Source organism: Oncorhynchus masou, chromosome 18 (assembly GCF_036934945.1).
Source record: "Oncorhynchus masou masou isolate Uvic2021 chromosome 18, UVic_Omas_1.1, whole genome shotgun sequence".
Lineage (NCBI taxonomy): Eukaryota > Metazoa > Chordata > Actinopteri > Salmoniformes > Salmonidae > Oncorhynchus > Oncorhynchus masou.
Window position 1 is genome coordinate 58,433,015 of NC_088229.1, and position 26,732 is coordinate 58,459,746.

General features: G+C 41.8%; 1 protein-coding gene across 1 annotated transcript; it reads left to right on the forward strand.

The window, feature by feature from the left end:
* On the forward strand, positions 1-25,864 carry top2a (DNA topoisomerase II alpha). The gene is made up of 35 exons (XM_064923927.1): positions 1-201; positions 1,619-1,765; positions 1,999-2,089; positions 2,225-2,288; positions 3,590-3,735; positions 3,878-3,975; positions 4,110-4,322; positions 4,533-4,706; positions 5,019-5,120; positions 5,655-5,792; positions 5,921-6,059; positions 6,257-6,414; positions 6,862-6,987; positions 7,261-7,371; positions 7,710-7,815; positions 7,972-8,081; positions 9,349-9,441; positions 9,590-9,704; positions 12,265-12,386; positions 12,622-12,770; positions 13,058-13,289; positions 13,608-13,742; positions 14,023-14,223; positions 14,467-14,662; positions 14,937-15,034; positions 15,194-15,331; positions 16,325-16,408; positions 17,090-17,278; positions 17,441-17,570; positions 20,167-20,325; positions 22,177-22,339; positions 22,509-22,564; positions 22,677-22,790; positions 24,842-25,071; positions 25,288-25,864. The coding sequence occupies exons 1-35, from the start codon at positions 184-186 to the stop codon at positions 25,417-25,419; spliced, it is 4,677 nt and encodes a 1,558-aa protein (XP_064779999.1). The 5' UTR covers positions 1-183; the 3' UTR covers positions 25,420-25,864.
* The last annotated feature ends 868 nt before the right edge of the window (positions 25,865-26,732 follow it).

Here is a 26,732-nt window from a genome sequence, read left to right on the forward strand (position 1 = left end):
ACGTTCGAAGTTTGAACATTTCAAACGTTATGAGCAAAGGAAAAACAAGCGCCGGTTAGAGGTTGCAAATATTAGGGACAGAAAGTGAATAACGTTTACGGATATAAAAACTAGCTCGATAAATTTGTCAGAGGCTCAGAAAATTCAAGTTATCAAGCTTCACGAACAGAATACAGCAGAAGCATGTCTGAACCATTGAAGGTAAGATAGCTAACACGTTCATATTGTCGATACAAACACGATGTAACGTTACACACTTTCATGCAAAAAATACATTTCTTTCCATTTTTTAATTTTCATGGCTTTTTTTAATGACTTACTACATTTTAGCTAGCTGGTAAGTGGTAGTTAGCTAGGTAACTATGATTGACCTTAAAGTAATGTAAGCTGGGTAGCTAACTAGTCGCCTCAGTAAGACACACGGATAGAACAATGAGGCTGAGGTTTAGCGACAGGGACGTTAGCTACTTATGCTAAAAAAATAGCCCAGTCAGTGATTACGCCAAACATAGTCCTCCCATTCGGTCCAGAATGTTACCTTTCAGAAGTACATACGACTTATGTAACCAAATGTAACATCATATTAGACTGTCACAGATTTACGTTTACCGTGTTACGTCTAGTCTGATGGTCATTTGAAACTAAATTATTTCGAGTAATGTTTTAATAAACAAAAAAGTGTACTTGTGAGATTTGCTCGAACGACTCCAGGGAGCTTGTGCCCTCTGCTTGTTTCATCAGAAGGGCGGGGGAGGGGCGATAGAAGAGCTAGGGATAGTGCGTTACTTTACCGTATGGCATGGAGGGAGATAGTAGCCAAACCGACTCGCGCTAGTTAGACAAACTTCGTGCAGCCTTAACTTAACGATCATGCCATTTAGTGCCGGTCTTGGCTGAGTCAAATCGTTGTCAGAATCGTTGTCAGAAGCTAGCTAACTAGCTTTAGTAGCCAGCTATAACTAAAGTAGATATTTTGCTGCGCTCCCTGTGCAATGTACAGGCTACCTACCTGTTAGTTGAGCATTGTGGCCAAATTAATTTCACTTAGTTTTAATTTTATTTTTTAGAAATCTCCCACTTCATTTGCTACTCATGGATCCTCCGACTGTGGCGCTGCTTTTATTGACCAACAACGTATACTTTTTAACTTTTCTTTAACTAGGCAAGTCAATTAAGAACAGTAACAACAAGCAAAATGTGTAGGCTACAGGTGGTGCTTTTTTTATGGGGCGCACCGCATAAAAACAGTATACAGTATAAAACTGTTTCAGACCAGTTGCCATGTTTATATCATTGTAGGCTATGCAGCAATGTCACAGATCATTTTAGAGGAAGCCCCCCCCAAATATTCGCCCGAGTAATCGAATACTAACGTCCATTTGGATGAGTGGTCATCTCTACATAAGACCGAATGTTACTTAAATTAAGCCAACAACTGAAGGAGAGCCGATGGGTGGGAGGATCATCTTTTTAGCATGTTTTATTTTGCAGTGGTGGCCTTGCATGTAGGGGAAACACTCCCTAGCCTGGCTATGTTGTGCCACCCCCCCCCCCCCCTTTTTTTTTAATTAAACATTTTTTTTTATATATATATTTTAAAATGTGTTATTTCACACAGAGCTTGTTTGAGAACAAGGCGGTGGAGAAGACCAAGAAGGACCCTAACCGCCTGTCAGTGGAAAGGATCTACCAGAAAAAGACTCAGCTGGAGCACATTCTGCTACGTCCAGACACCTACATTGGCTCTGTGGAGCCTGTCACACAGGTAACTATTGCCATGCTACCTTATCAAACAAGTACCACACTGTGTCAATATTTTCCCTGAAAACTCAGAGCCCTGTTTGTTTAGAGTCATACACACGTTTGATTGTGGGGCAGGGTTGTCAAATTAGAGTAAAATATAAGCAGACAATGCTCATCTTTAGAACACAAACAATGTTTGCTGTTTCCTGTTTATTGTTAGAATTGTCACCAATGCATACTCACTTTCCTCTCCAGCAATTGTGGGTGTTTGATGAGGATGTTGGAATGAACTGTCGAGATGTGACCTTTGTACCAGGTCTCTACAAGATCTTTGATGAGATCCTTGGTGAGTAAACTCCTATTAAATGAGTAATGTTACTGTATTTCACGGATGGTGTATTGTACAGTTAAACCTTCACCATATGAAAATCCCTTACAAAATGGTGATGTGCCTATTCCCCGACTTCCCTTCTAACCACAGTGAATGCTGCCGATAACAAGCAAAGAGATAAAACCATGACCTGCATTAAAGTAAACATTGACGCGTGAGTATTCTCCTATATTAAACATGACACTGTTTAATATGAATCCTGAAGTGATGGTGGCTGTCCTATGAAATGGAAACTTTCAAGTTTATTATACCATGCTGTATATGTCACTATTGGGCCATACAAAATTGTTTAACAGTTGAAGGACATGCATCTGGTGTAGTAGAAACAATTATTGGTACACATGATTGTCTACTTAAAAATAACATTATTTCCGCTTATGTTCATTTTTCTGTTCACTGTAATGGGGAATACTGTCTTGTGCTAAAAATGCATGCAGCAACTGCTGTGGCTTTAATGAAAGGGGAGCAGTCATTCTCCCCTGATGGCAGTCGTCAGGATTTGGTTCAATCACGGTGAATCAATTCATGTGAATCCAAAATAATTTGTCAAACATTAGTTTCAGGGAAATATATTAGCTGTAGTTTTCCTTTTGGATTATGTGGCTGCAAAACTTGTTCTGGAGATGGATACTTCAGGTTGATATGAGCATTACATTTATGGTACATTGCAACTCAATAGATTCTTGTCAGCACACAAAGTAAACACTTCTAAGGTAAGTTAAATATGACAACTAGAAAAGGTCAATTTCCTGAAGAAAATGTGCTTGCTTCAGCTCAAATTTGTATGGTAGTGGGAGATGTGTTAAATGTAGAATTCAATCTGAATTGAAGTAGTTAGTTATAGGGAGAATATGCTTGCCTACATTAGTGCTTTTAATTTTTTAAACTAGGTAAGTCAGTTAAGAACAAATTCTTATTTTCAATGACAGCCTAGGAACAGTGTGTTAACTGCCTTGTTCAGGGTCAGAACGACAGATTTTTACTTTGTCAGTTCTGGGATTCGATCTTGCAACCTTTCGGTTACGAGTCCAATGCTCTAACCACTAGGCTACCTACTACCCCAATTGTTCTGTTTTTTTTCTTCTTCAATTGTTACATAAATTATTTAAAAAATGTCAGCACCAAGCCTCTGAAATTAACTGTGCCTAAAACTCTTCTACTCTTTCATTGGTGCTATCCAACTCCTGACACCATTGTAGTTAATATGGGGGGTACCCTGACCAGGGCTCAAACTGAGGTCCCTGTGTTGGTCATTCCAAAACCATTATACCAAAAGGCTAAAATCTCTTGGTAAGGTCTTGTACAAGGGTTGCTTTAGTATTTTCTTTTACAAGGGGTCACGTGTTTTATTGGCTCGCTCGTCTCAATTTTCAAAACATGAAATTTGTTAAACAGTTAATAAACTTTGTATGGCCTTACTGTAAGTGACCTGAGCTTGTACTTGGTGTTTTTCAGTGAGAACAACTCCATCAGTGTGTGGAACAATGGGAAGGGCATCCCTGTGGTGGAGCACAAGGTGGAGAAGGTCTATGTGCCAGCTCTCATCTTCGGACAGCTCCTCACCTCCAGTAACTATGACGATGACCAGAAGAAAGTCACCGGTAAGACTTAATGAAATCAGACACTTATTGTCACTCGTTATTTACTCTCCAAGAAAAAGCGTACTCTCATTCCAATAGAGGAGTCTTGCATATATTAAAAACCTGCCATATATCTTCACATGTTATTGTACTCCATCTTTAGGTGGACGCAACGGCTATGGTGCCAAGCTTTGCAACATCTTCAGCAACAAGTTCACCGTGGAGACGGCCTGCAAGGAGTCCAAGAAAACCTTCAAGCAGGTTGGTCAAACTACCAACGGCACCTTACAATACACATCAATTTCTTGGAAGTCTGCTCAGGCTTGTGACGATGTATCCTATTATCGAAGTCTTAATTCTATTTGTTGTTACCTGTTCTCTTTGTGCCCCTGCAGACGTGGTATGACAACATGGGGCGGGCTGGGGAGCACAAGATCCGGTCGTTTGACGGCGACGAGTTCACGTGTATCACCTTCCAGCCGGACCTGTCCAAGTTCAAGATGCAGAACCTGGACAAGGACACGGTGGCCATCATGACCCGACGGGCTTACGATATCGCCGGTGCCACCAAGGGAGTCCGCGTGTTCCTTAATGGCAAGAGGCTACCCGTAAGTGCAGACTAACCTAATGGTAAACTAGGCGCGATTGCCACACTAAGAAATTACTCTGCGCTATAGTGACTTTAACAATAGGATAACATCTGTTTAAGGACAATCTGTCCATACTGACGTCTCCAAATGTATTCCTTTGACGGTTGAAATGCTGTTGGACTGCAATGTTTGTCGGTTTTGATTACCAACATCTCGCTGTCCCTCTAGGTGACGAGTTTCCGGAGCTACGTGGACCTGTACCTGAAGGACAAGGTGGATGAGTTGGGCTCACCCCTCATTGTGGTCCATGAGGTGGTGAGTGAGCGCTGGGAGGTGTGCCTCACAATGAGCGAGAAGGGCTTCCAGCAAGTCAGCTTTGTCAACAGCATTGCCACCACCAAGGTAAAAAGGACAGTGGTGTAAGGGGCATGTGGTTTTGTTGTGACGTGTGTACAATGTTGGGTTTTGGATTGAGCTGCGGTATGGAAGATAAATGCAACTGAATGTACTCTAACTGGATAATATTGTTTTGGATTTTAATGTTACGGCTTACCAACCACTTGGTTTTATTACCAGAGTCATTTTCTATTTTCGGCAACAATATGTCACCATCTTGGTTCCTTTTCCACACGTCATAATCTTAAAATAGTATGCACAACAAATATGTGGGACTACTATACATGGTTTCTGACTGTCCCTGTTCTTTGGCCCCAGGGTGGGAGACATGCTGACTACGTGGCAGACCAGGTGACTTCCAAGATCATTGAAGTTGTCAAGAAGAAGAACAAGGCTGGCGTGGTCGTCAAGCCTTTCCAGGTATATTTGACATTTAGCAGGCGTTAAAAAAAAAAATCCAAAGTGACTTAGCTGCACGTGAATACAATTTTAGGGCTCTCGAGTGGCGTAGCGGTCTAAGGCACTTCATCTCAGTGCTAGAGGCGCCACTACAGACCCTGGTTCGATTCCAGGCTCTATTACAACCGGTCGTGATTGGGAGTCCTGTAGGGCGGCGCACAATTGGCCCGGCGTCGTTAGGGTTTGACTGGGTAGGCCGTTGTAAAATAAGATTTAAAAAAAAATATATATTCTTTTAACTGACTTGTCTACTTAACCTTTATTTAAGTAAAAAAAAATATAATTGTGTATGTGGTCCCGGGAATCGAACCCACTACCGCCAGGGTCTACCCACTAAGCTAAGAAAAAAAGGACCAGGTACCCCACCAAACTGACCCAGTCTCCCTGAGATGCCATATTTGCTGATCAAAGATGACATAATAAATCTGTATTGTCCATTACATTTTCATAACATGACTATTTTAATGAGATTGTACTTTGTCCACCTCTCCCCAGGTGAAGAACCACATGTGGATTTTTGTCAACTGCCTGATCGAGAACCCTACCTTCGACTCCCAGACCAAGGAGAACATGACCCTGCAGCAGAAGAGCTTCGGTTCCACCTGCCCCCTCAGTGACAAGTTTATCAAACAGGTAAACAAGGCCTAGCCTTAAGTTCATTGTTCCTTCTCTCCATAGAAAGTCCATTGACACTCATACAAAATATCATACTCTTGTTTGGATTGAATCATTTTGTACATGGCTTATTGTCTGTCAACCAGGCCAACTCCTGTGGGATAGTGGAGAGCATCATGAACTGGGTGAAGTTCAAGGCCCAGACGCAGCTCAACAAGAAGTGCTCTGCTGTCAAGCACAACAAGATCAAGGGAGTGCCCAAACTGGACGACGCCAACGACGCAGGTAAATCACATTCGTTATGATAGACTAAAATGCATATCATGTCACGATCTTAAGAGGTTAGCCCTTAGTTCACTTCTAGTTGCTTATAATCTACAGTTTTAAAACAAAAATCAACTTGTTGATCTAGTAAACTTTTACACTTAGTAATGATGTCATTGATTCAAAATAGTGAAGTTGCTGTGTTGCTCTACAACCAGGTGGTAAGAACTCCAACGGCTGCACTCTGATCCTGACGGAGGGAGACTCGGCCAAGACGCTGGCCGTGTCTGGTCTGGGCGTGGTGGGCAGAGACCGCTACGGAGTCTTCCCTCTCAGGGGGAAAATGCTCAACGTGCGGGAAGCCACTCACAAGCAGGTCAGAACAGGCATAAAAAAAAATTGAAGTTGGTGATCACTAGATAGATATCTCTAAGGCTCTGCTGGGCATAATTGGGAATGCAATTGATAATGACTTTATCGCTATGGGGAATTTTTTTGTTCTGTGTTGAATCAAATGTATTTGTCACATACACATGGTTAGCAGATGTTAATGCGAGTGTAGCGAAATGCTTGTGCTTCTAGTTCCGACAATGCAGTAATAACCAACGAGTAATCTAACAATTCCAAAACTACTACCTTATACACACAAGTGTAAAGGGATAAAGAATAAGAACATGTACATAAAGATATATGAATGAGTGAATCGATCCTCACCATATGTTTTACAAAGGGCCTCAACCTCTAGAATGTTAGGCATCTGCTGTGGTCGTCCACTATTGAACTAGTTGTTAATAGTTTGATCCCTGTGTGTCCCCTGTGTCAGATCATGGATAATGCTGAGATCAACAACGTCATCAAGATCCTGGGGCTGCAGTACAAGAAGAACTACAGCGACCCAGAATCCCTCAAGTCCCTGCGTTACGGCAAACTCATGATCATGACCGATCAGGTCTGCACTGTCTACTGGCAATTTCTCTGTGGAATTTAGAGCTTTTTGTCTGTGAACTCGTTTATTTGTGTAGCTCATTGGAATGTTTTGTTTTTAACTGTAACCTTTATTTAGTCATGAAGTCCTATTGATTGAGATACTTTTCTTATGGTGACCTAACCAGTAAAGCAGCTCTACTCCTAGAACTGAAAAAATAATTTCTGTTTATGGCCCGAGTCAGTAGACAGAACATTCCTCAGATCATTGATGCTCTCCTGTGTGGTTGTTTGACAGGACCTGGATGGCTCCCACATCAAGGGGTTGCTTATCAACTTCATCCACCACAACTGGCCCTCACTGCTACGCCACAACTTCCTGGAGGAGTTCATCACCCCCATCATCAAGGTACATGGTACAGTCCAGTTGAGACTGACTGACTGCTGTTTTGGGCACTGTGATACTTCAAGGCAACTCCCCATAGTGAACATCAATTTTTAATCCAGCTATATTAAATACAGCCATGTCGACAACGTAGAAGCTTGCTTGTACAGTATCCTGAACTAGTCTTTACATGCAACGCCAGTGCCATCTGTTGGTGACATTTCATAACTGTAACAAATGCATACTGTATTTATATTATAGTTTTACAGTAGCAAGCATTTTGAGGTTTTTGCAAATATAGAGATTGGTTAATATGAACAAGTATAGCAAAGAGTCAAATGTCAATTTTTGAATTCTTCCAGGCCACTAACAAGAAGCAGGAGTTGTCCTTTTACAGCATCCCAGAGTTCAACGAGTGGAAGGAATTACTGCCCAACATCAAATCTTGGAAAATAAAATACTACAAAGGTTTGTGCCCTGTGGTAGTGAAGCTGAACATGTAAGCAGCCACTTCGTATTTTTACCATACTTGCCCCAAATCTTAAGGTGTATTTTCTTTTTTACCATAACCCCCTCCCCATATATTTAGATGTGCTTCTAACATCACAACCTGTATCTATCCAGGTTTGGGTACCAGCACTTCGAAGGAAGCAAAGGAGTACTTCTCTGACATGCAGAGACATCGCATTCCCTTCAAGTACGCTGGACCTGTCGACGACGAGGCAATTACCCTGGTACGTTGGCATTCACCCTCATTTGAATCCCTGTATAAAGGTTGAATAAAAAGAAATCGACTCCCATGACCAAACCAAGATCTTCCTCAATCAGCAGATCTTTATATTTTGATTGGAGAATCTTTCGCCGTCTATAACCACATTTTTATGCGAGAAGTCATGCCGTATAAAAACATTTACCACAACGTTGTTGTGACGGAAACATGACTTGTTGGTACAATTACATAAATGTCGGAAGACAATTTGTTCGGTCGACAACATGGTAGAATCTTTTTGTGTATGTAAAATTAATTATGTGACAATTCCAGCAGAAACTGCAAATGCATAAAATAAACAATTTCAAGGTAAACGAGTCACGTGATCATATGTTCATGTTGTAGTACAACTTAGCAAGAGTTAACGGGCATATGAAATAAAATGATCTTCATGGTGGTTAAGTGATGAGCTTGATGCAAATTTCCAGTAAATATTGAGGGTAATATTTGAATGCTGGTGACTTGATTGGCTGACAAATTATTGGGGGGTGGTATTGCTTCATATAACCTGCCTGTCCAATTGATCAGTGAACTGCTGTCTAGAACATGCAGAAATGACAAATAAAAAATAAAATGCACCGAAACCAATAGGTAGGGCTGTAACCAATCTTTCTTTGTGGAACAAATGGTTGACTGAAGACCGGACGGCCTGGCATTCTTGTCGTTGAGTCCCTTACTGTTGTAACGTGGACTCTACAATGTGATGACTTTGTTGCGCCTTGCTGAAACAAGCAAGTTGTTGTAGCAAACAACTATTTGGTTGTCTAGGCCAGGGTTTCCCAAACTCTGTCCTGGGTGCCTCGCTGGGTTAACTTTTTATTTTATTTTTTTTAAACGTTCTCTTTGCCCAGGTACTACACAGCTGACTCAAATAACCAACTCATCAACAAGCTTTGATTATTTGTATCCGATGTGTGTAGTGCTAGGGCAAAAACCATAGGGCCCCCTCCCATGGTGCACAAAGGACAGAGTTTGGGAAACCCTGGTCCTGCAGCAGCACATGCAGTCAGGAGGAGAGAGAAATGTACGTTCCGTGGCCAGTTTATGTACACCACCCCATTCACAAAAATGGTTTGCTTCTACAGGCACTTGGCGTGCCGTATGAGTCAAGCAGACTGGCATCGATCTGTCGCCAATTGGCTTGAAACCTAGCTTATGATTCCGTTAGCTGTAGTTTCATCTGTGATCGAGTCTTACCCTCTTTTTTGTTTTTTTTTTTTTTCTTCCCCTAGGCCTTTAGCAAGAAAAAGATTGAGGAACGTAAAGAGTGGCTGACCAGCTTCATGGTCAACAGACGCCAGCGCAGGGAGCACAACCTGCCCGAGGTACATCACTGGTGACCTTTGACCCTTTGGGAATATCTGTTCTGCCAATTCCATTTCTAGTCAAGTCTGCTCCGTGATGGGTGGCTCATTCTAGTAATTATATTTCTATGAGCCTAGTCATACCACCTTCTGTCTTTTTGTGTTCCAGGAGTACCTGTATGGTCAAGCCACCAAGTCCCTGTCCTACAACGATTTTGTCAACAAGGAGCTTGTGATGTTCTCTAATTCCGACAACGAGAGGTCCCTCCCCTGCCTGGTCGATGGTCAGTGGTGGAAAGGGGGTTATTTCAAGTTCACCTTAAACAATACCTGTTAAAGAGGGTAGTGCCTGCTGCAAAAATGTATTTTTAAAAAAAATTACGTTTTTTTTGTGCGAACCAACCTTTTTTTGTTGCAACTGTTTGTTGGTTTTACATTGCACCAGCCAAAGTTCTTCGCTATAAACAGTTACTTAGTTCATCCAGGAAATATATAAATCTATACCACTTGAAACGTTAACTATATAGACTTGAACTATCATTAGTTATTTATTGAATAATTACCTACTATATTTAATTATTACTCAAAGTAATGATTAACTCATTTGAAATTTTGGGCACCACAGGAATAGTTCTTTAACGAGTTACTACCTCTCAACTTAAACTCTAAAGATATTATAAACGTCTCTTACATCAATAAGTCAGTCATTAATTAATACCTCGTCAGTCTCATTCTGAATATTGACTGCGTAAATCTGCACGAACCCGAACCTAATTGATGAATCAGCGATACACAAATTGTCTTAGTAAATAAATAACTAATCACACAGATACACACTCACACGGTATAGGTTATTGATTACTAACAATGCGATAAAGTCCCTAGTGGACTAACCCAACAGAAAAGGGGTGGTGAAATATAAAGAGACGGCGAGCGAGCACTTATCGTACATGCATTTAGAAACTATGCTCACCGTAAATATGAATATTTGGCACCATAACAACCGCTCGATTTTGATTAGAAATGCAACATGTATTTACGCTTAATGTCTTTCTGTCTCTGAAACCACTCGGTCCGTCTACGAGAAGTAGTTCGATGTAAGTCTGGGTGTCCACCAGAGGTCACAATGTCCTTAGTTGTGGGCTTCTTTGTCTTGAATGTTCGTTGGAAGGATACATCAGATGTACCATACGGTGTTGAGGGAACTGTTCTTCCCTAGCGTCTTGGTCAATTGTCCTAGACTCCTTCAGATGCAGAGCTGCAGATGGTGCATGTCTTAGTCTAGTCTTCACCTTCTCTCGTTGAGTTTGAGTCTTACCATTTTCTGGTAGTTTTAACCACTTCAACCTGTGGACTGTTCTCTGGTCTATTTAAATTCTCAGCAAGTCCTTTTAAGCCTTCTGGCCTTGGAGGGCAGTTCCATCTAGTAGGCACAAACTCTGACCTCATTATGGGTGTGGTTTAGTGTGCAACAGACCTGAAAAACCATTCTCATTAGACTGAACTCACATTTCTATCTTTTCAAACCGTTTCATCGTTCTTCATATTGTATTAAACCTCTTGATACTCCCCATCCCGGATCCAGGATCGTGAATAAAGCCTCAGGCTCATTAGCATAACGCAACGTTAACGTTTTCTTAACAACACTTACATCTCAGATTTTCAAAATATGCTTTTGAACCATAGCAAATCACATCTAAGCTAGCTTAGCATTTTGAGTAGCATTTAGCACGCAACATTTTCACAAAAACCAGATAACCAAATAAATAAAATCATTTACCTTTGAAGACGGATGTTTTCAATGAGGAGACTCTCAGTTACATAGCAAATGTTCAGTTTTTCTTGAAAGAATCTTTGTGTAGGAGAAATCGCTCCGTTTTGTACATCACATTTGGCTACCGAAACGAACCGAAAATTCAGTTCAAACCTTTTCCGAATTAACTCCATAATATCGACGAAACATGGCAAACGTTGTTTGGAATCAATCCTCAAGGTGTTTTTTCACATATCTCTTCATTGATATGCAGTTCGTGGAAGCCTGCTTTCCCCTCAGAATCGCATGGAAAAATACCAGCAGCTGAAAAAGACGCACCAATTTCGACGGAGGACACCGGGCGGACACCTGGAAAATGTAGTCTCTTATGGTCAATCTTCCAATGATATGCCTACAAATACGTCACAATGCTGCAGACACCTTGGGGAAACGACAGAAAGGGCAGGCTCATTCCTCTCGCATTCACAGCCATATAAGGAGACAACGGAAAACGGAGCCTCAAATCCTGTTGGTTTCCTGGTTGCCGTTTCATCTTGGTTTTGCCTGTAGCTCCCGTTCTAGGGCACCCACAGAGAATATCTTTGCAGTTCTGGAAAATTCAGAGTGTTTTCTTTCCAAAGCTATCAATTATATGCATAGTCGAGCATCTTTTTGTGACAAAATATCTTGTTTAAAACGGGAACGTTTTTCATTCAAAAATGAAATTGCGCCCCTAGAGTTTCAAGAGGTTAACATCCTATAGGGTGGAAACATTACAGCTAAGTTACAGTATTTCTGATACTTACAATGACATCACAAAATATCGGATGTTGAAATATATTGTCCCCGTCTTTTTATGAAGTTTTGGCAAGAGTTTCTCTACACACAGCACATTCCTTTGTTCAATATTGCAGGGCGTGAGAGTTTACAACTTGCGTTTAAGTCCTAAAACCAGCCCAATTCCCCCCTTCCTCTCTGGTGGGAGGAAGGGGGGTGGCTTTGGCTGGCTTTCAGTCACCAAGGAGAAAGTCATGACAACTAGGAGAGCTAAATACACACAATCAAAACTGATATACTGTTGTGTCTCCCAGGTCTGAAGCCGGGCCAGAGGAAGGTGCTGTTCTGCTGCTTCAAGAGGAATGACAAGCGGGAGGTGAAGGTGGCTCAGCTGGCTGGTTCCGTGGCCGAGATGTCAGCCTATCACCATGGAGAGGTGAGACCCAGTGAACTGTGGGGAAATGTAGTGACAACTTTCAATATCTCTCGACTCAATTTGTTGGTTTATATTTTGTTTATTGTTGGATCGGTATTGTAGTTCTCATAAGGGTATTAATAAGTGACCATTTTTCTGACATACCATGGTAAAAGACTATTACAACATGTAGACTAGAGTTTGTCTTCAACCTCTTTCAGAATGGACTGTCATCCTTTGTATCACTCTCTGTCAGGGCTCTCTCATGATGACCATTGTTGGCTTGGCCCAGAACTTTGTGGGCAGCAACAACTTGAACCTGCTGCAGCCTCAGGGTCAGTTTGGCACGCGGCTGCACGGTGGCAAGGACTCTGCCAGCCCCCGTTACATCTTCACCATGCTCAGGTCAGCGCCACAACATGCTCTGGATATGCCACTCCCTGTTATTATGCAGCGTACTTGGTTCCGTGAAGTTTCTTGGCGACTACTACATAGACATGAAGCTTTTGGAATCGCCTCCATTCGATGTGGCTTGCCTAAGCGGCCGCTGCGGTCTTGACGATACATAGACGGAGGGCTTAGGAGGTCACTTCAATTCCAGAGATTGACATTAGCACAGTTTCGACCACTGTCTTCGCCAGGCTGCCGTGTTTGTCAGTGACGTAAGACTACTCTCTCTCTCCCCCCTAAAGCCCCCTGGCCCGTCTACTCTTCCCTGCGGTGGACGACAACCTGCTGAAGTATAACTATGACGACAACCAACGCGTGGAGCCTGAGTGGTACATCCCCATTATCCCCACCGTGCTAGTGAACGGCGCCGACGGCATCGGCACGGGCTGGGCAAGCCGCATCCCCAACTTCGACGTCCGCGAGATCGTCAATAACATCCACCGCATGCTGAACGGGGAGGAGCCGCTACCTTTGGTGAGGGGCGATTCGTTAAAGGCCTATATAAATGGGAGATAGGAGTTGGGATGGGTTTAAGATCGAATGCCCTTTATGCGTTCAGAATGTGTACAGGACGAGTCAATCAAGGCCTAATCAAAATCCATACTCAATATTTCTTCTTTCGGATGTGAAATCTAGATAAAATATGTTTTAGTGACTGTTCCTTTGCAGGTTTGGGATTGGCCCATAGTTTCAGATCCAGTTATAGTTTGACATTTTGTTACAATCAAGTTCTCAATCAAACCTTTCCTTCTCAAGGATTCAAATGTAAACAAAATTACTTGTTCTGTTCAGCTCCCCGGCTACAAGGGTTTCAAAGGCACCATTGACCAACTGATGACGAATCAGTACATGAACAGTGGAGAAGTGGCCATCATCAACAGCACCACCATCGAGATCTCTGAGCTACCCGTCAAGACATGGACACAGGTTGGTACATAGTTTTATACCCTGGTAGATCAGTTGGGTGGTTTATCTTTACTTGATAGAAGTCGGTGTCAAATCACTGTCCTGCTATATGAATATACAGTAGCATAGTAGTGCCTTGGATCCATAAGAACAATGGTTAGAATCTAGTTTGCCCTTTGCAAACGGAAAATTTAATTATTTTTCTTATTTGACAAGTTCAGGGTATACCTCTGTTTCAAAAACATGTCTACCTACTGAACACAACCCAGGTAAATTCTCCATGTCTTCCCCTCTCCCTCAGACCTACAAGGAGAACGTGCTGGAGCCCATGCTGAACGGCACAGAGAAGGTCCAGGCCCTCATCACCGACTACAAGGAGTACCACACGGACACCACGGTGCGCTTCGTGGTCACAATGACAGAGGAAAGGCTGAGGGAGGCCGAGGCGGCTGGCCTGCACAAGGTCTTCAAGCTGCAGCAGTCCCTCACTTGCAACTCAATGGTAATGATCACCCTACCACAAACATGCTACTACTCCCTCGAATAATGTTTAGTCCCACCGTATAATGAATTATTGACTTCTGGCCCCATTTTGTAATGATTGTTTTCATTTGTCTTAAATTGATACTCTGAAGGGTACTACTCATTCCCCAGAAATATAGTGCTGCAACAAGACAGTTGACAAGCAGAACATTCAATGTGATGTTTTATATCTATCAGAATAACCTCTCTCCTTGCCCCTCAGGTGCTGTTTGACCATGTGGGCAGCCTGAAGAAGTATGAGTTTGTGCAAGATGTGCTGAAGGATTTCTTTGAGTTAAGGATGAAGTACTACGTTCTGAGAAAGGACTGGCTGGCTGGCATGCTGGGGGCAGAGAGTGCCAAGCTCACCAACCAGGCCCGGTTCATCTTGGAGAAGATTGAAGGAACCCTGATCATCGGTAGGTACCAGCGCTGTCTCCTTCCCCTATGACAATTATTTTTTTGCTTACCTATAGGGTAAGCTCTGCAAACATCCAACAGTTGATTCTCTGTTCAAGTCCACACACACACAATGCTCTTGTGTTTTCATTCACCCTCAGATTGGCATAGGCAATGTAATGTTAGCTGTTGTACTATTTCATGAAAATCCCATGCCACTGGTTGGGTGACATTTTGTTTCTTGCTTCTTTTTTTTAAGGTAGCCATTGTATGTTTGTCTCGCCCTTTCTCCAGAGAACAAGCCAAAGAAACAGCTGATCCTCATGCTGACAGAAATGGGCTACGACTCCGACCCCGTCAAGGCCTGGAAAGAGGCTCAGGAGAAGGACACGGTGGTTAATTTCATTCCTCAATATCTGACCATACTCCTAATTTGTTTGTCTTGTTTTTCTTTTATCATATAATCCAACCCACAGTTATGATATCATGAGCGTACATGGTAGCTTTAACCCAGGAAAGTAAGTTGACTTTATTTGTCTCCCCTATTGAAGACTGTGGAGGAAACGGAGGATGATGAGGACAAAGAGGAAGACACCACTGGGCCAGACTACAACTACCTGTTGAACATGCCTATGTGGTACCTCACCAAGGAGAAGAAAGAAGAGCTGTGCAAACAGAGGGATGCCAAGGTCATTTGTGAACTAATGTTTCATTTTGGTTTTCTAAATGGGTTTGTAGCATTGTGAGTCTGTAGTTCAAGTCGACTACAAAATCCACAATGCAATGCTCTTTCTGGGCTGGCTATGTAGCAAGCAAACATGGCTCCACACAGTAATACCAAAGACAATATTGGTATCTAAAGTAGCTAGTTAGTGCAGTTTAGGCAATTTTACAGCTATTAATTTAAGAGTCAGTCGAGCATCTCACCATGTTCAACCTGCAGATCGATGTTCCTCCGAGTGGAGTTCGACACTCGTAACGGCAGATACACTTTTGAGGAGATGGGGAAACGTTGCCCATGCTACGTCAATGGTCCGCGCAGTGCATTCTGGGACAATGAGTTCTCTCCAGAGTGAAGGGGAGTCTTGGGTGCTAGCTCAAAACAATATTGGTATGGATTTCATCAACAAGAAGTTCATTACAAATATTTTCAGAGATATGAGATAATTAACTTGCTATCTGTAGTATCGTATAGCTTTGGAATCATGACATTGCGTACTCTAGGAAAATAGGCACATTTCTCAACATATACATTGACTTGAGGGGGGTCGCATGGCGAGTTTAGCAGCCACGTGACTCAGCATGACGTTATACGTGCCTTCGTTCATTGGATTCCTATCTCCTTCCTTTAATATCTCTGGCAATGCTACCATGCAATGCACCCTGGATTAAAGCCCTCCTTTAAATGGTACATTTCTCGAGTTGGGAATGTCGCAAAACAATTATCAATGGCTCATTGGAGAGAAGACAACCTCCAGAGTTATGAAATCTGACATGTATTATAGACCTTTTCGCAGTCTAACAGTCATGTTCCTGTTAACTTCCAGTGTAGTGAGCGACTTTATCACAGTGCGAATTTCTGCCTGCTTTAACGCCAATAACTGAACCATGAAATCACCCAGGGAATCGATTAGAACATCACTGATGCACTAAATCGCCGTAACTTCGCTCCTCTCATGCAGCTGACCGAACTGAACACAGTGAAGAAGAAGACCCCAGCTGATCTCTGGAAGGAGGACCTCGCTGCCTTCACTGAGGAGCTGGAGGTAATACGACATGACCAATCACATATGTCATTCTGTAACAACACTTTTGTCATTCTGTAGCATTGTCTTTCCTGTGACATTCTGTTATAACGGCACCACTCATTCTATTCATTTTGTCATTCCCTAACGACACTGTTCATTGGTTGCTCCGTCAGTTGGTCTCATCGTGGCCATCGATATGAATGTTCTATGGACCTCCGGAGTCATATTGGTGCAAATTACAGATGGCTTGGAAATATGAGGACCGTGCTAAAGTTGGCAAATAATTAGTAGGAAACTAATTTTCCGTCATTGTCGTCAAATTTACTTTATAGAGGTCAATGTTGCCGTTAGCTAGCGAAGTCAGTGCTGTCCCCTGAATCTTTGCTTGCTAGCTAAAGTTATATTCCATCTAGTCAATCTGGCGAAATTACAATGATAGCAAAAGTTTTTCCTACTAATTGTCATCGCGTTTCCAAGGCCCAGACAAATAATCTGCATTCACTGAGTAGAATGCTCTGTCCTAAATCGGCCATAAAAGGAACATTCAAAACAATATAGTGACAAAACATGCAACCCATGAATAGTCATTCATTCCATAAGAACAAGTATAATTCTGTAACGTTCTGTTACTTCATAACACCTGGGTCAGGTAATCATAACTGTCACGTAATATATGACTCTCTGGGTTTTCTTCCACAGCGTGTGGAGGAGAAGGATCGGCAGAACGCCAGCATGCCCGTGGTGAAGGGAAAGGCTGGCAAGGGCAAGGTGGTGAAGGTGAAGCAGGAGACCATGCCCACGCCCCAGGGACGCCGCGTCATCCCACGCATTACCAGCACCATGAAGGCTGAGGCCACCAGGAAGGCCGTTGTCAAGAAAGGCAAAAAGGTCGGTGCCTCTTCTGGAACCTTTTTGTGTTAAACCCTAACTAGACTACAATAATAATTTTTAGATTTTATTCATTGGTAAAGGAACTTGTTGGAGATGGTAATTGACTATTACTTTTATTTATTTAGATATAATTCAATTTTGATATTTGTCTGTTTTTAGGGTGAGGAAGTGGTGATGAAGATGGAGTTTGATGAGGATGGAGGAGAGAACGGAGAGCCGGCTGCTGCTGAGGAGATTAGCATGGCAGCACGACTGACCAAGACACTTAAAGCACCAGCCAAGAACAAAGGTGAGGATAATTTGATTTTACCAGAATCATCCCCCATTGGCTGCTTCCAGTAGAGGTGTAGTGACATGTTTTGGGGATTTATTTTGTATGCTAGAAAGTTCAACCAGGCCCGCGGGTGGTTTGAGTAAAATGGTTTCAATGAACCTACATTTAGTCTCTTCACTCTGTCCAGCTTGCTAACAGTCATGGAAATGAAAGCTAGACGGGGCCGATTTAATTAGGGCCGATTTCATAACAAACGGAAATCGGTATTTTTAGACACCGACTTGGAAGATTTAAACATTTTTACACCTTTCTTTAACTAGGCAAGTCAGTTAAGAACACATTCTTATTTTCAATGATGTCCTAGGAACGGTGGGTTAACTGCCTTGTTCAGGGGCAGAAAGACAGCTTTTTACCTTGTCAGCTCGGGGATTCAATACATAAGTATATATTTTAAACCTGCGTATTTAGTTAATATTGCCTGCTAACATGAATTTCTTTTAACTAGGGAAATTGTCACTTCTCTTGCAACAGAGTCAGGGTATATGCAGCAGTTTGGGCCGCCTGGCTCGTTGCGAACTGTGTAAAGACTATTTCTTCCTAACAAAGAAAGCCAACTTCGCCAAATGGGGGATGATTTAACAAAAGCATATTTGCGAAAAAAGCACAATTGTTGCACGACTGTACCTAACCATAAACATCAATGCCTTTCTTAAAATCAATACACAAGTGTATATATTTTTAAACCTGCATATTTAGCTAAAAGAAATCCAGGTTAGCAGGCAATATATTAGCCAGGTGAAATTGTCGCTTCTCTTGCGTTCATTGCACGCAGAGTCAGGGTATATGCAACAGTTTGGCCCGCCTGGCTCGTTGCGAACTAATTTTCCAGAAATGTACGTAATTATGACAACATTGAAGGTTGTGCAATGTAACAGGAATATTTAGACTGATGGTTGCCACCCGTGAGATTCCGTATTTCACTGAAAGAATAAACGTTTTGATTTGAAATTATAGTTTCCAGATTTGACTAGGTTAATGACCTAAGGCTCGTATTTCTGTGTGTTATAATTAAGTCTATGATTTGATAGAGCAGTCTGACTGAGTGATGGTAGGCAGCAGCAGGCTCGTACGCATTCATTCAAACAGCACTTTCGTGCGTTTCGCCAGCAGCTCTTTGCAATGCTTCAAGCATTGAGCTGTTTATGACTTCAAGCCTATCAACTCCCGAGATTAGGCTGTTGTAACCAATGTGAAATGGCTAGCTAGTTAGCAGGGTGCGCTAACAGGGTACTCTAATAGCATTTCAATCGGTGACCTCACTCGCTCTGAGACTTGGAGTAGTGGTTCCCCTTGCTCTGCAAGGGCCATGGCTTTTGATGGGTAATGATGCTTCGAGGGACAGAAGATATACCGTTACACTGGCAATAAAGTGCCTATAAGAACATCCAATAGTAAAAGGTATATGAAATACAAATGGTATAGAGAGTCCTATAATTCATATAATAACTACAACCTAAAACTTCTTACCTGGGAATATTGAAGACTCATTTCAGAAGGAACCACCAGCTTTCATATGTTCTCATGTTCTGAGCAAGGAACTTAAACGTTAGCTTTCTTACATGGCACATATTGTACTTTTACTTTCCAACACTTTGTTTTTGCATTATTTAAACCAAATTGAACATGTTTCAATATTTTATTTGAGGCTAAATTGATTGTATTGATGTATTATATTAAGTTAAAATAAGTGATCATTCAGTATTGTTGTAATAGTCATTATTACAAATGTTAAAAATCAGCCTTTTTTTCTTTTTTGTATTTTATTTTAAATCGGTATCGGCTTTCTTTGGTCCTCCAATCGTTATCGGCGTTGAAAAATCAGTCGGTCGACCTCTAGTATAGAGGACTACTTTAGCTAATATTGACGTAGAGGAAATAATACATTTTAGGTTCGGCTCCAGACCTCTAAAGACAATGCGGCCACTAGGGTTTGACACACCTGCCATATTATCAATAAAAACAAAGGATATTAAAATACTACTTTTTTTGTACAAATATTGTGTTCATAAGTTTTGTCATTGATGATACCGCCTTGAAAATCGATCATTACAAAGAGATGTATAAATATACATACACACAAGGATTTTGAGCATTCCTTCCATTGGCACACTTATCAGGGGAGGGTCACCATATAAAATACACTTATTGTACCATTTTAGTATGTCAGAAATTTGAGGATTTCATAGATAATTTGGTGTCTAAATGGTGTCATTGCTGTTAATTTAAATGAAGAGGAAACGTTGGGAGATTAGTCATAGCACCTTAGTGAATTCTCTTTTGTAAGGGTTTATGACCTTAGATTTGCGCTTCTGTCGCCTCTTCAGAAAATCCTCAATTTGTCATTGTTACCACTTACTACTCCTACTGGTGGCACAATGTTATCATATGTATATGTGTATGTATATGTATGAAGCTGCCATATTAGTTGGTTTTAGAATTGGAAGATATGCACACATACATTTTAAAAACAAATGCTGCCACAATTCAAGAATGACCTCTGGTAACATAATCTTTGATTCACTGACTAACCAAAGGCCCTATTCCCCTGCAGTATCAAAGGCATTGGGCAAACAGACCACCCTGTCGTTCAAGCCCATGGCGGCCAGGAGGAACCCGTGGTCTGACGATTCTGGCTCAGACAGTGAGTTGGTGATTCCACTGGATGTTGACCCAGTGATACCCAAGGAGAAACCTAAACGCAAAGCCAAAGGTGAGACACTACCCAGAGGGGAAGAGGCAAAAATTGCTACTTGGTGAATTTGTGAGGCATATAAGACATTGCGAGATGCCGATTAGTAAGACATATGCACACGGTTCTACCTGCCCCTCACGCTGGCCTGCCTGCTCTCTTCATTAATGACACTAGTGTGTTTGGTCTATTGCATGTAGAATAGACTCGTTTAGGCTATGGGACTGATGTCGCCGTCATACAGTAGGCTATCTTCGGGCTCATCTTGTGAGCATGGGCTACTTTTTGTTGCTGAATGGGTGGGGGGGGTTGTCTCATGAAATTACTATAGTTTACCCGGTGTAGAATGTATAGATTACCCATTTCACATATAATGGTATGTGGCCCATTGAAAGCGCTACGGCATGTTTGTCTGTTAGGGTAGGCGTTTTAAACGCCAACACAACATTCTCTGGAGGCATTATACTTGTCTGTAAAGCAATGCCCCTTCTGAAGCGGTATTATCCACCATCAGTAGGTGACCAGAACTGTCAATACTAGCCTGCCTGCGCACACCTCTTAAAGTACTTTAAAGTTATACAGTGGGGAGAAGAAGTATTTGATACACTGCAGGTTTTCCTACTCACAAAGCATGTAGAGGTCTGTAATTTTAGGTACACTTCAACTGTGAGAGACAGAATCTAAAACAAAAATCCAGAAAATCACATTTTGTAGGATTTTTTTTTTTATTAATTTGCATTTTATTGCATGACATAAGTATTTGATACATCATAAAAGCAGAACTTAATATTTGGTACAGAAACCTTTGTTTGCAATTAGAGATATGTTTCCTGTAGTTCTTACCAGGTTTACACCCACTGCAGCAGGGAATTTGGCCCACTCCTCCATACAGACCTTCTCCAGATCCTTCAGGTTTCGGGGCTGTCGCTGGGCAATACGGACTTTAAGCTCCCTCCAAAAATGTTCTATTGGGTTCAGGTCTGGAGACTGGCTAGGCCACTCCTAAAAATTACAGACCTCTACATGCTTTGTAAGTAGGAAACACTGCCGATTTTGCAGGTTATCAAATACTTGTTCTCCCCACTGTATATCGTGACTTACCAAGACATTTTAGTAGAACGAAAGCTAGGCAGACTACCCTGAGCATAATTCTGTGGATTTCTTTCCTTTTTCGTATGTCAGTTTTAAACATTACAATTTGTTTCCCATTTGTCGCATCCCTAGTCTAAACCACTAAAACAGTTCTAAATCGACAATTCTGTTACCCAGCAGTCACTTATATGCTCAGTGGCATCCCATGCTCGCGTGTAATTCATCAAGCCCACCAGACAATATGACAGTCCCGGTGCCTCAAGTGTTATGTCTGGCTGCTTGTTCTGTTTCATGATTTGGGGGTTTTTGAAGACTCCAGACACTTCCTTTGAGTAATTAGCTGTACTACTCACTTCTGATTAGGCTTGTCTCAGAACTTAGCTTGATTACTTACTGTATGTTGAGGACATTCCCATGTCTCGTACTTCCATACAGGAAGCTGTTATTTTGGCACAACCTGAAAGTAACATGCTGTCTAACAGTTGCTATTTTTTACAGGAGTAGAAAGGGATGCCTGCCTCTAACAGCATGTGTTGCACTAACTTTATTTAAGGTCTATTTTTTTATTTTATTTTTTCCCAAATTTTGTGGTAGTTAATCTAGTCTCTTCGCTGCTAAATTGCTGGGTGGCCTGATTAGTGAGAAAAGAAAAGGTAGCCAGCTATCCGCACTTTGTGCCTCTGATCAAAAACATGTATTAACCAACTTTTCAACAACAAGCTGGGTTTGTGATTAGTGTTCATGCAGTGATAATGCAACAAGGGTTGTATTTTCCCAAAGTTGCTGTGAAGTACAACCTGTACAGCAGTGAGGATGAGTTCGACTGTGGGCTGAGCTCCCCCAAGAAGGCAGCGTCCGTTGATGACGACTGCTTTTTCCCCGAGGCCAACGCTGCGATCGATAGCGAGGCAGACTCTCCACCGCCTAAGGCCCCTGAGCCCAAGTGAGTCTATGATAAACAGTATAGTTTAACAGGAATTTTTTGTAGGCCTGGTGACACGGGTGATAATTGTTGGGGGTAATGCAGTGAGTTAAGCCTATGTACGCAATAGTCTAAACTCTGCACATTTTATTTAATTGTGAATCCTGACAGTCAAACTCTCTTCATATAGAAAGATGGTGAAAAGCAAATCAGCAACTGTAAGTGGAGCTAAAAGCAAATCCAGCTGTAAGTATATTCCAGACCTTCCCACGCCAATGGCACACTGTGGCAGACAACTGAGGTGATTCTTGGACTAGCACAGTTAAATGTAATCCAAACTTGTTTCTGTGTTCTGCAGCTCAGTCTGATGGCGATGATGCGATGGCCTCTATGCCTGCAGCCAAACCCAAGGCAGCTCCCAAGAAAACAGCCGCTCCCAAGAAAACAGCAACCGCCAAGAAGAAGCCTGCAGGTACTATAGAACACCTCTAGCCCTGTACTGCTAATACTGCAGTAGTTGTGACATTAGCTTACTGCTTCAATGAGTAATAAAACGTGTACAGGTAACTGTCAAAATAAAGGAAACACCAACTGTCTTAATAGGGCGTTGGGCCACCAAGACCGCCAGAACAGCATTAATGCACCTTGGCTGGATGCGACACTATTCTTCCGTGACAATTCATCATTTGGTGGTGGTGTAAAATGTTGTCTCAGGCGGCTACTCCAGAAACTCCCATAATTGATGAATTGGGTTGAGATCTTGTGACAGACACGACCTTTAAACCAGAGATTCTCAAACTTTTAGGGCCGGTGACAGCAAATTTTATTAGGGACACCCCCCATACCGGGTCTCGGGCCCTGATAAGGAACATTTTAAAAGCCTGCTTCTCAGCATCGGCTATAGAATTGTGCAGTTTACAAGGTGTTAGTAATATTCATTTAAAAACGTGTATTTTGAGATCTGGCCTGGGCCCTACTTTGAGAGTCCATGCTTTTTAACCCCCCCCCTTATGTTTCTCTGAGACCCCTCTTTCGAAGTCAGAGCTCTTCTAGCCATGGTAGACAAAAGTGCGGGAATTTTTATACATGAACGTAAGCAATGTTCCCTCTAAGCTGCGTGCGTGTGTGGCCGTGCACCACCTCCAGGAAACCACGCAGAAATGGCAGGCAGACGCAATAAATTTTACTTCACTAAGTTCGCCCCCTTACTTTGCAGTATGTTTTTTTTCTGTGATTGAATCAACATTATCAACTGGGTGGATGGAACCCTGAAAGCTGTGATCTATCAGACCGTATACCACGAGTATGACAGCATTTATTTATTTTTACTGCTCTAATTATGTTTGTAACCTGTTGAAATATAGCAATACGGCACCTCAGAGTTTGTTATATGGCCAATATACCACAGCTAAGGGCTGTATCCAGGCACTCCGCGTAAGAATAGGCCTTAGCTGTATTATGTTGACCATATACCACACCCCCTCGGGCCTTATTGCTTAATTATATCGGCCCCTTTTCAATACAACAAATGGAACTTTGCAAGATTGAGTCTGTGATTTTGTTGTATGCTGAGCCAGAGCTCGACAGAGTATAATTCTATTGGCAGGGGTAGCCGATGAGCGGCCTTTCAATCAGCTTGTCAGTGGATGTGCTTTTCGGATCGGAGGTGCACATTTCTTAATATTCTTTGATAGTTAGTGAATTATTAGCCCAGTTATAGATAAGTGTATATAGGTCAGAAATGGGGAGTTACTGCTTCCTCCAAGAGCACAAAACGTGTAGGCTACATTTTCAAGTTGTCTTTGAAAAGCCAGTCAGGTAAAAAGTTTACGTCTTAAAGGGGCAGTTTTGTATTTTGAGACGGGCTTGAATATGCAAATAAGCCAATAGACAGAGGGGTAGCCTACATTGTCTAATTCTCTGTATGGTAATAATAATTCATTGTATTTTGTATAGTGGTTTGTCATACGATGCAATTTACAGTCACCTATTTAGTGTTACAGACCAAGTTAAAAAGTAATTAATGTCAAGCCCCTCATAATGTCAAAAAATAAAGTCTTATGCAATGTAGACCTGCATTGAACTCCACATATGGGCTATATCATATTAATCTAAAGCCATTTCCATGTGAATGTTATTGGATTTGCACTACATTATGCTCGAATAGGCTATTGGCCACTGTCTTAAATTGTAAGGGTACAACTTCAATGTTCACTGTAAATGTGCACCAGAAGTTGCACAAAATTCTCACAACATTCAAGTTTCTGCTCATCGGACCTAAAATTTGCTCAGTGACCCAAAATAATTAAGAGGGAACATTGAACGTAAGAATGATTGAATGTTAATTAACTTGGGAACCACACCTGTGTGGAAGCACCTGCTTTCAATATAGTTTGTATCCCTCATTTACTCAAGTGTTTCCTTTATTTTGGCAGTTAACTGTATTTACATGTTGTATATCCTGCATGATGTTATATTGAGGGATTATTCTGAACAGACTCCTAACCCCATCATCCCCTCCAGATGCGAAGCAGCCGTCCATCATGGATGCTCTGTCCAAGCCCAAGCCAGCCTCCAAAACCGCCACCAAGAAGATCCCGTCGTTTGACTCCAGCGACTCGGGGGGCTCGTCCAATGCCCCGTCTAAGGCTGCGCCGGCCAAGCGCAAGGCCCTGGACAGTGACGACTCGGACAGAAGCTCTGATGACCTCATGTCCCGCATCAAGGGCAAGAAGACTACCGTCGCCAGCAAGGTGAGTCCAAACAGTGGCGGTTCTAGCATTGATGCAAGTTATTGATAATGCAATGATATCCTGAGACTTTTTACAATTGACATGGTGCTGGAAAATATCAACTTAAGCTTGTTAACCATGTATTCAGGTTTGCACCCTCCCACCTTGTCAGATCCCTCACTCTGAAATAAATTCACTTCAATTTGGATGTTTTCTTCTTCCTGCATCTCCTTGTAGAAAACAAAAGTGTGGGATGATGAGAGCTTCCATGTATCAGATGAGGAGGTTGTGGCTCCCAGGAGCAAAGCAGTCCGTGCCAAGAAACCCGTCGCTTACAACTTTGACTCGGACTCTGATGAGGACTTTTAGGTTGGAGCATCCTGTTCTCTTATATGGTCAATGTCTCCTGTTATCAAGGATATTACAACTGAAGTCCCTTTTAATGAATCGATGTTTTTATATACTTCACTGCCGCTTGGCCATTTATGGCTTTGCTTTGTAACATTAAAAGTCTTGATTGCTTTTGCACAGAAGACTGGTTATATTAGAATTTGATCATACCTGGAAGAAATATAAGACTTGTTTAAAAGCTAATAACAAAAAAACGATGTCCTATGAAGGATTATTCTCACGCATCTTGCAAATGGCAAACTTTGACAAAAGTTATGCTGAATAATTTCACTAGTTTTAACCTATTCGTTACATGTTCAGTCTTCGGTTTTCATCTTTTTATTCATGTTCTGTCTTGTCATGTAAATATTTAATTGGATGTCTTTTTTATATTTGTTTTGGGAAATAAAGTAGTTGCTTGTTATCATGTGGTGGTTGTGTTAGTAATTGGGAGGAGTTCCATGTAAATTTGAAATCACGCAATGCTTAATTAACAGCTTTGGAATTTAGCATTCCCATTTATTTGCTTTGACACGTCTCAGTACAGATGTGCTCCTTATTGCAAATGAGCAGAAGTGTATTCGGTGATTTGGAATGTTCAACATTGCAGACAGAGCTGACATGATTCCCTAGTCTCTTACACACACGTTGTGTATGATACATTTCTATCCTGATGTTCTGTAAGTTACATCCTCCCGAGCAGGCCCCTGATCAAGTTGAGCTTGGTGGCCTGATTGGGATGGGCATTTCTACAACTCTTCTCTACATACTCATTTCAGTTGAATACTGTATTATAAGAACTTTAGTTTGACAAGAATTGGGTATCAATACCCTGTGAAATGAGCTCATACCTTACTTGCATCAGGGAACATGGATAATCTTTACCTGATACCTTTTGTTCTGATTTGCTATGACTTTTCATCAATCTAGAACGGCAATATTTTTGAAAAATGTGGTGCCCCCCCCCCCAACCTTATGGATTGAAAATACACATTTCAACCAATATGATATTGTTATACTTTTGTAATCATAGTGAATTCATAATGTGACTTAATAAACCATTTCATACTTTACACTAAAACATTAGGAACAGGTGTTCCTAATGTTATAGCAGCCCCACTTCAGAGGCAGGATGATGTACTTGGGACAGCAGCGGTATGAGGTTCAACTCTATCAGGAAGGTTTTGCTAATGTTTTGTACACTCAATGTATGGCTATAGTTACAATCCGTTTTAGGAAGCTCTACACACAATTTCACCTTTGACTTTATCCAAAATATGCATTTGCGAGAA

Bases quoted from the DNA above. Each gene is read 5' to 3' on its own strand.
- top2a (XM_064923927.1), top strand. The intron at 3,976-4,109 runs GTTGGTCAAACT...GTGCCCCTGCAG, and splicing joins CCAAGAAAACCTTCAAGCAG to ACGTGGTATGACAACATGGG. The intron at 22,791-24,841 runs GTACTATAGAAC...CATCCCCTCCAG, and splicing joins CGCCAAGAAGAAGCCTGCAG to ATGCGAAGCAGCCGTCCATC.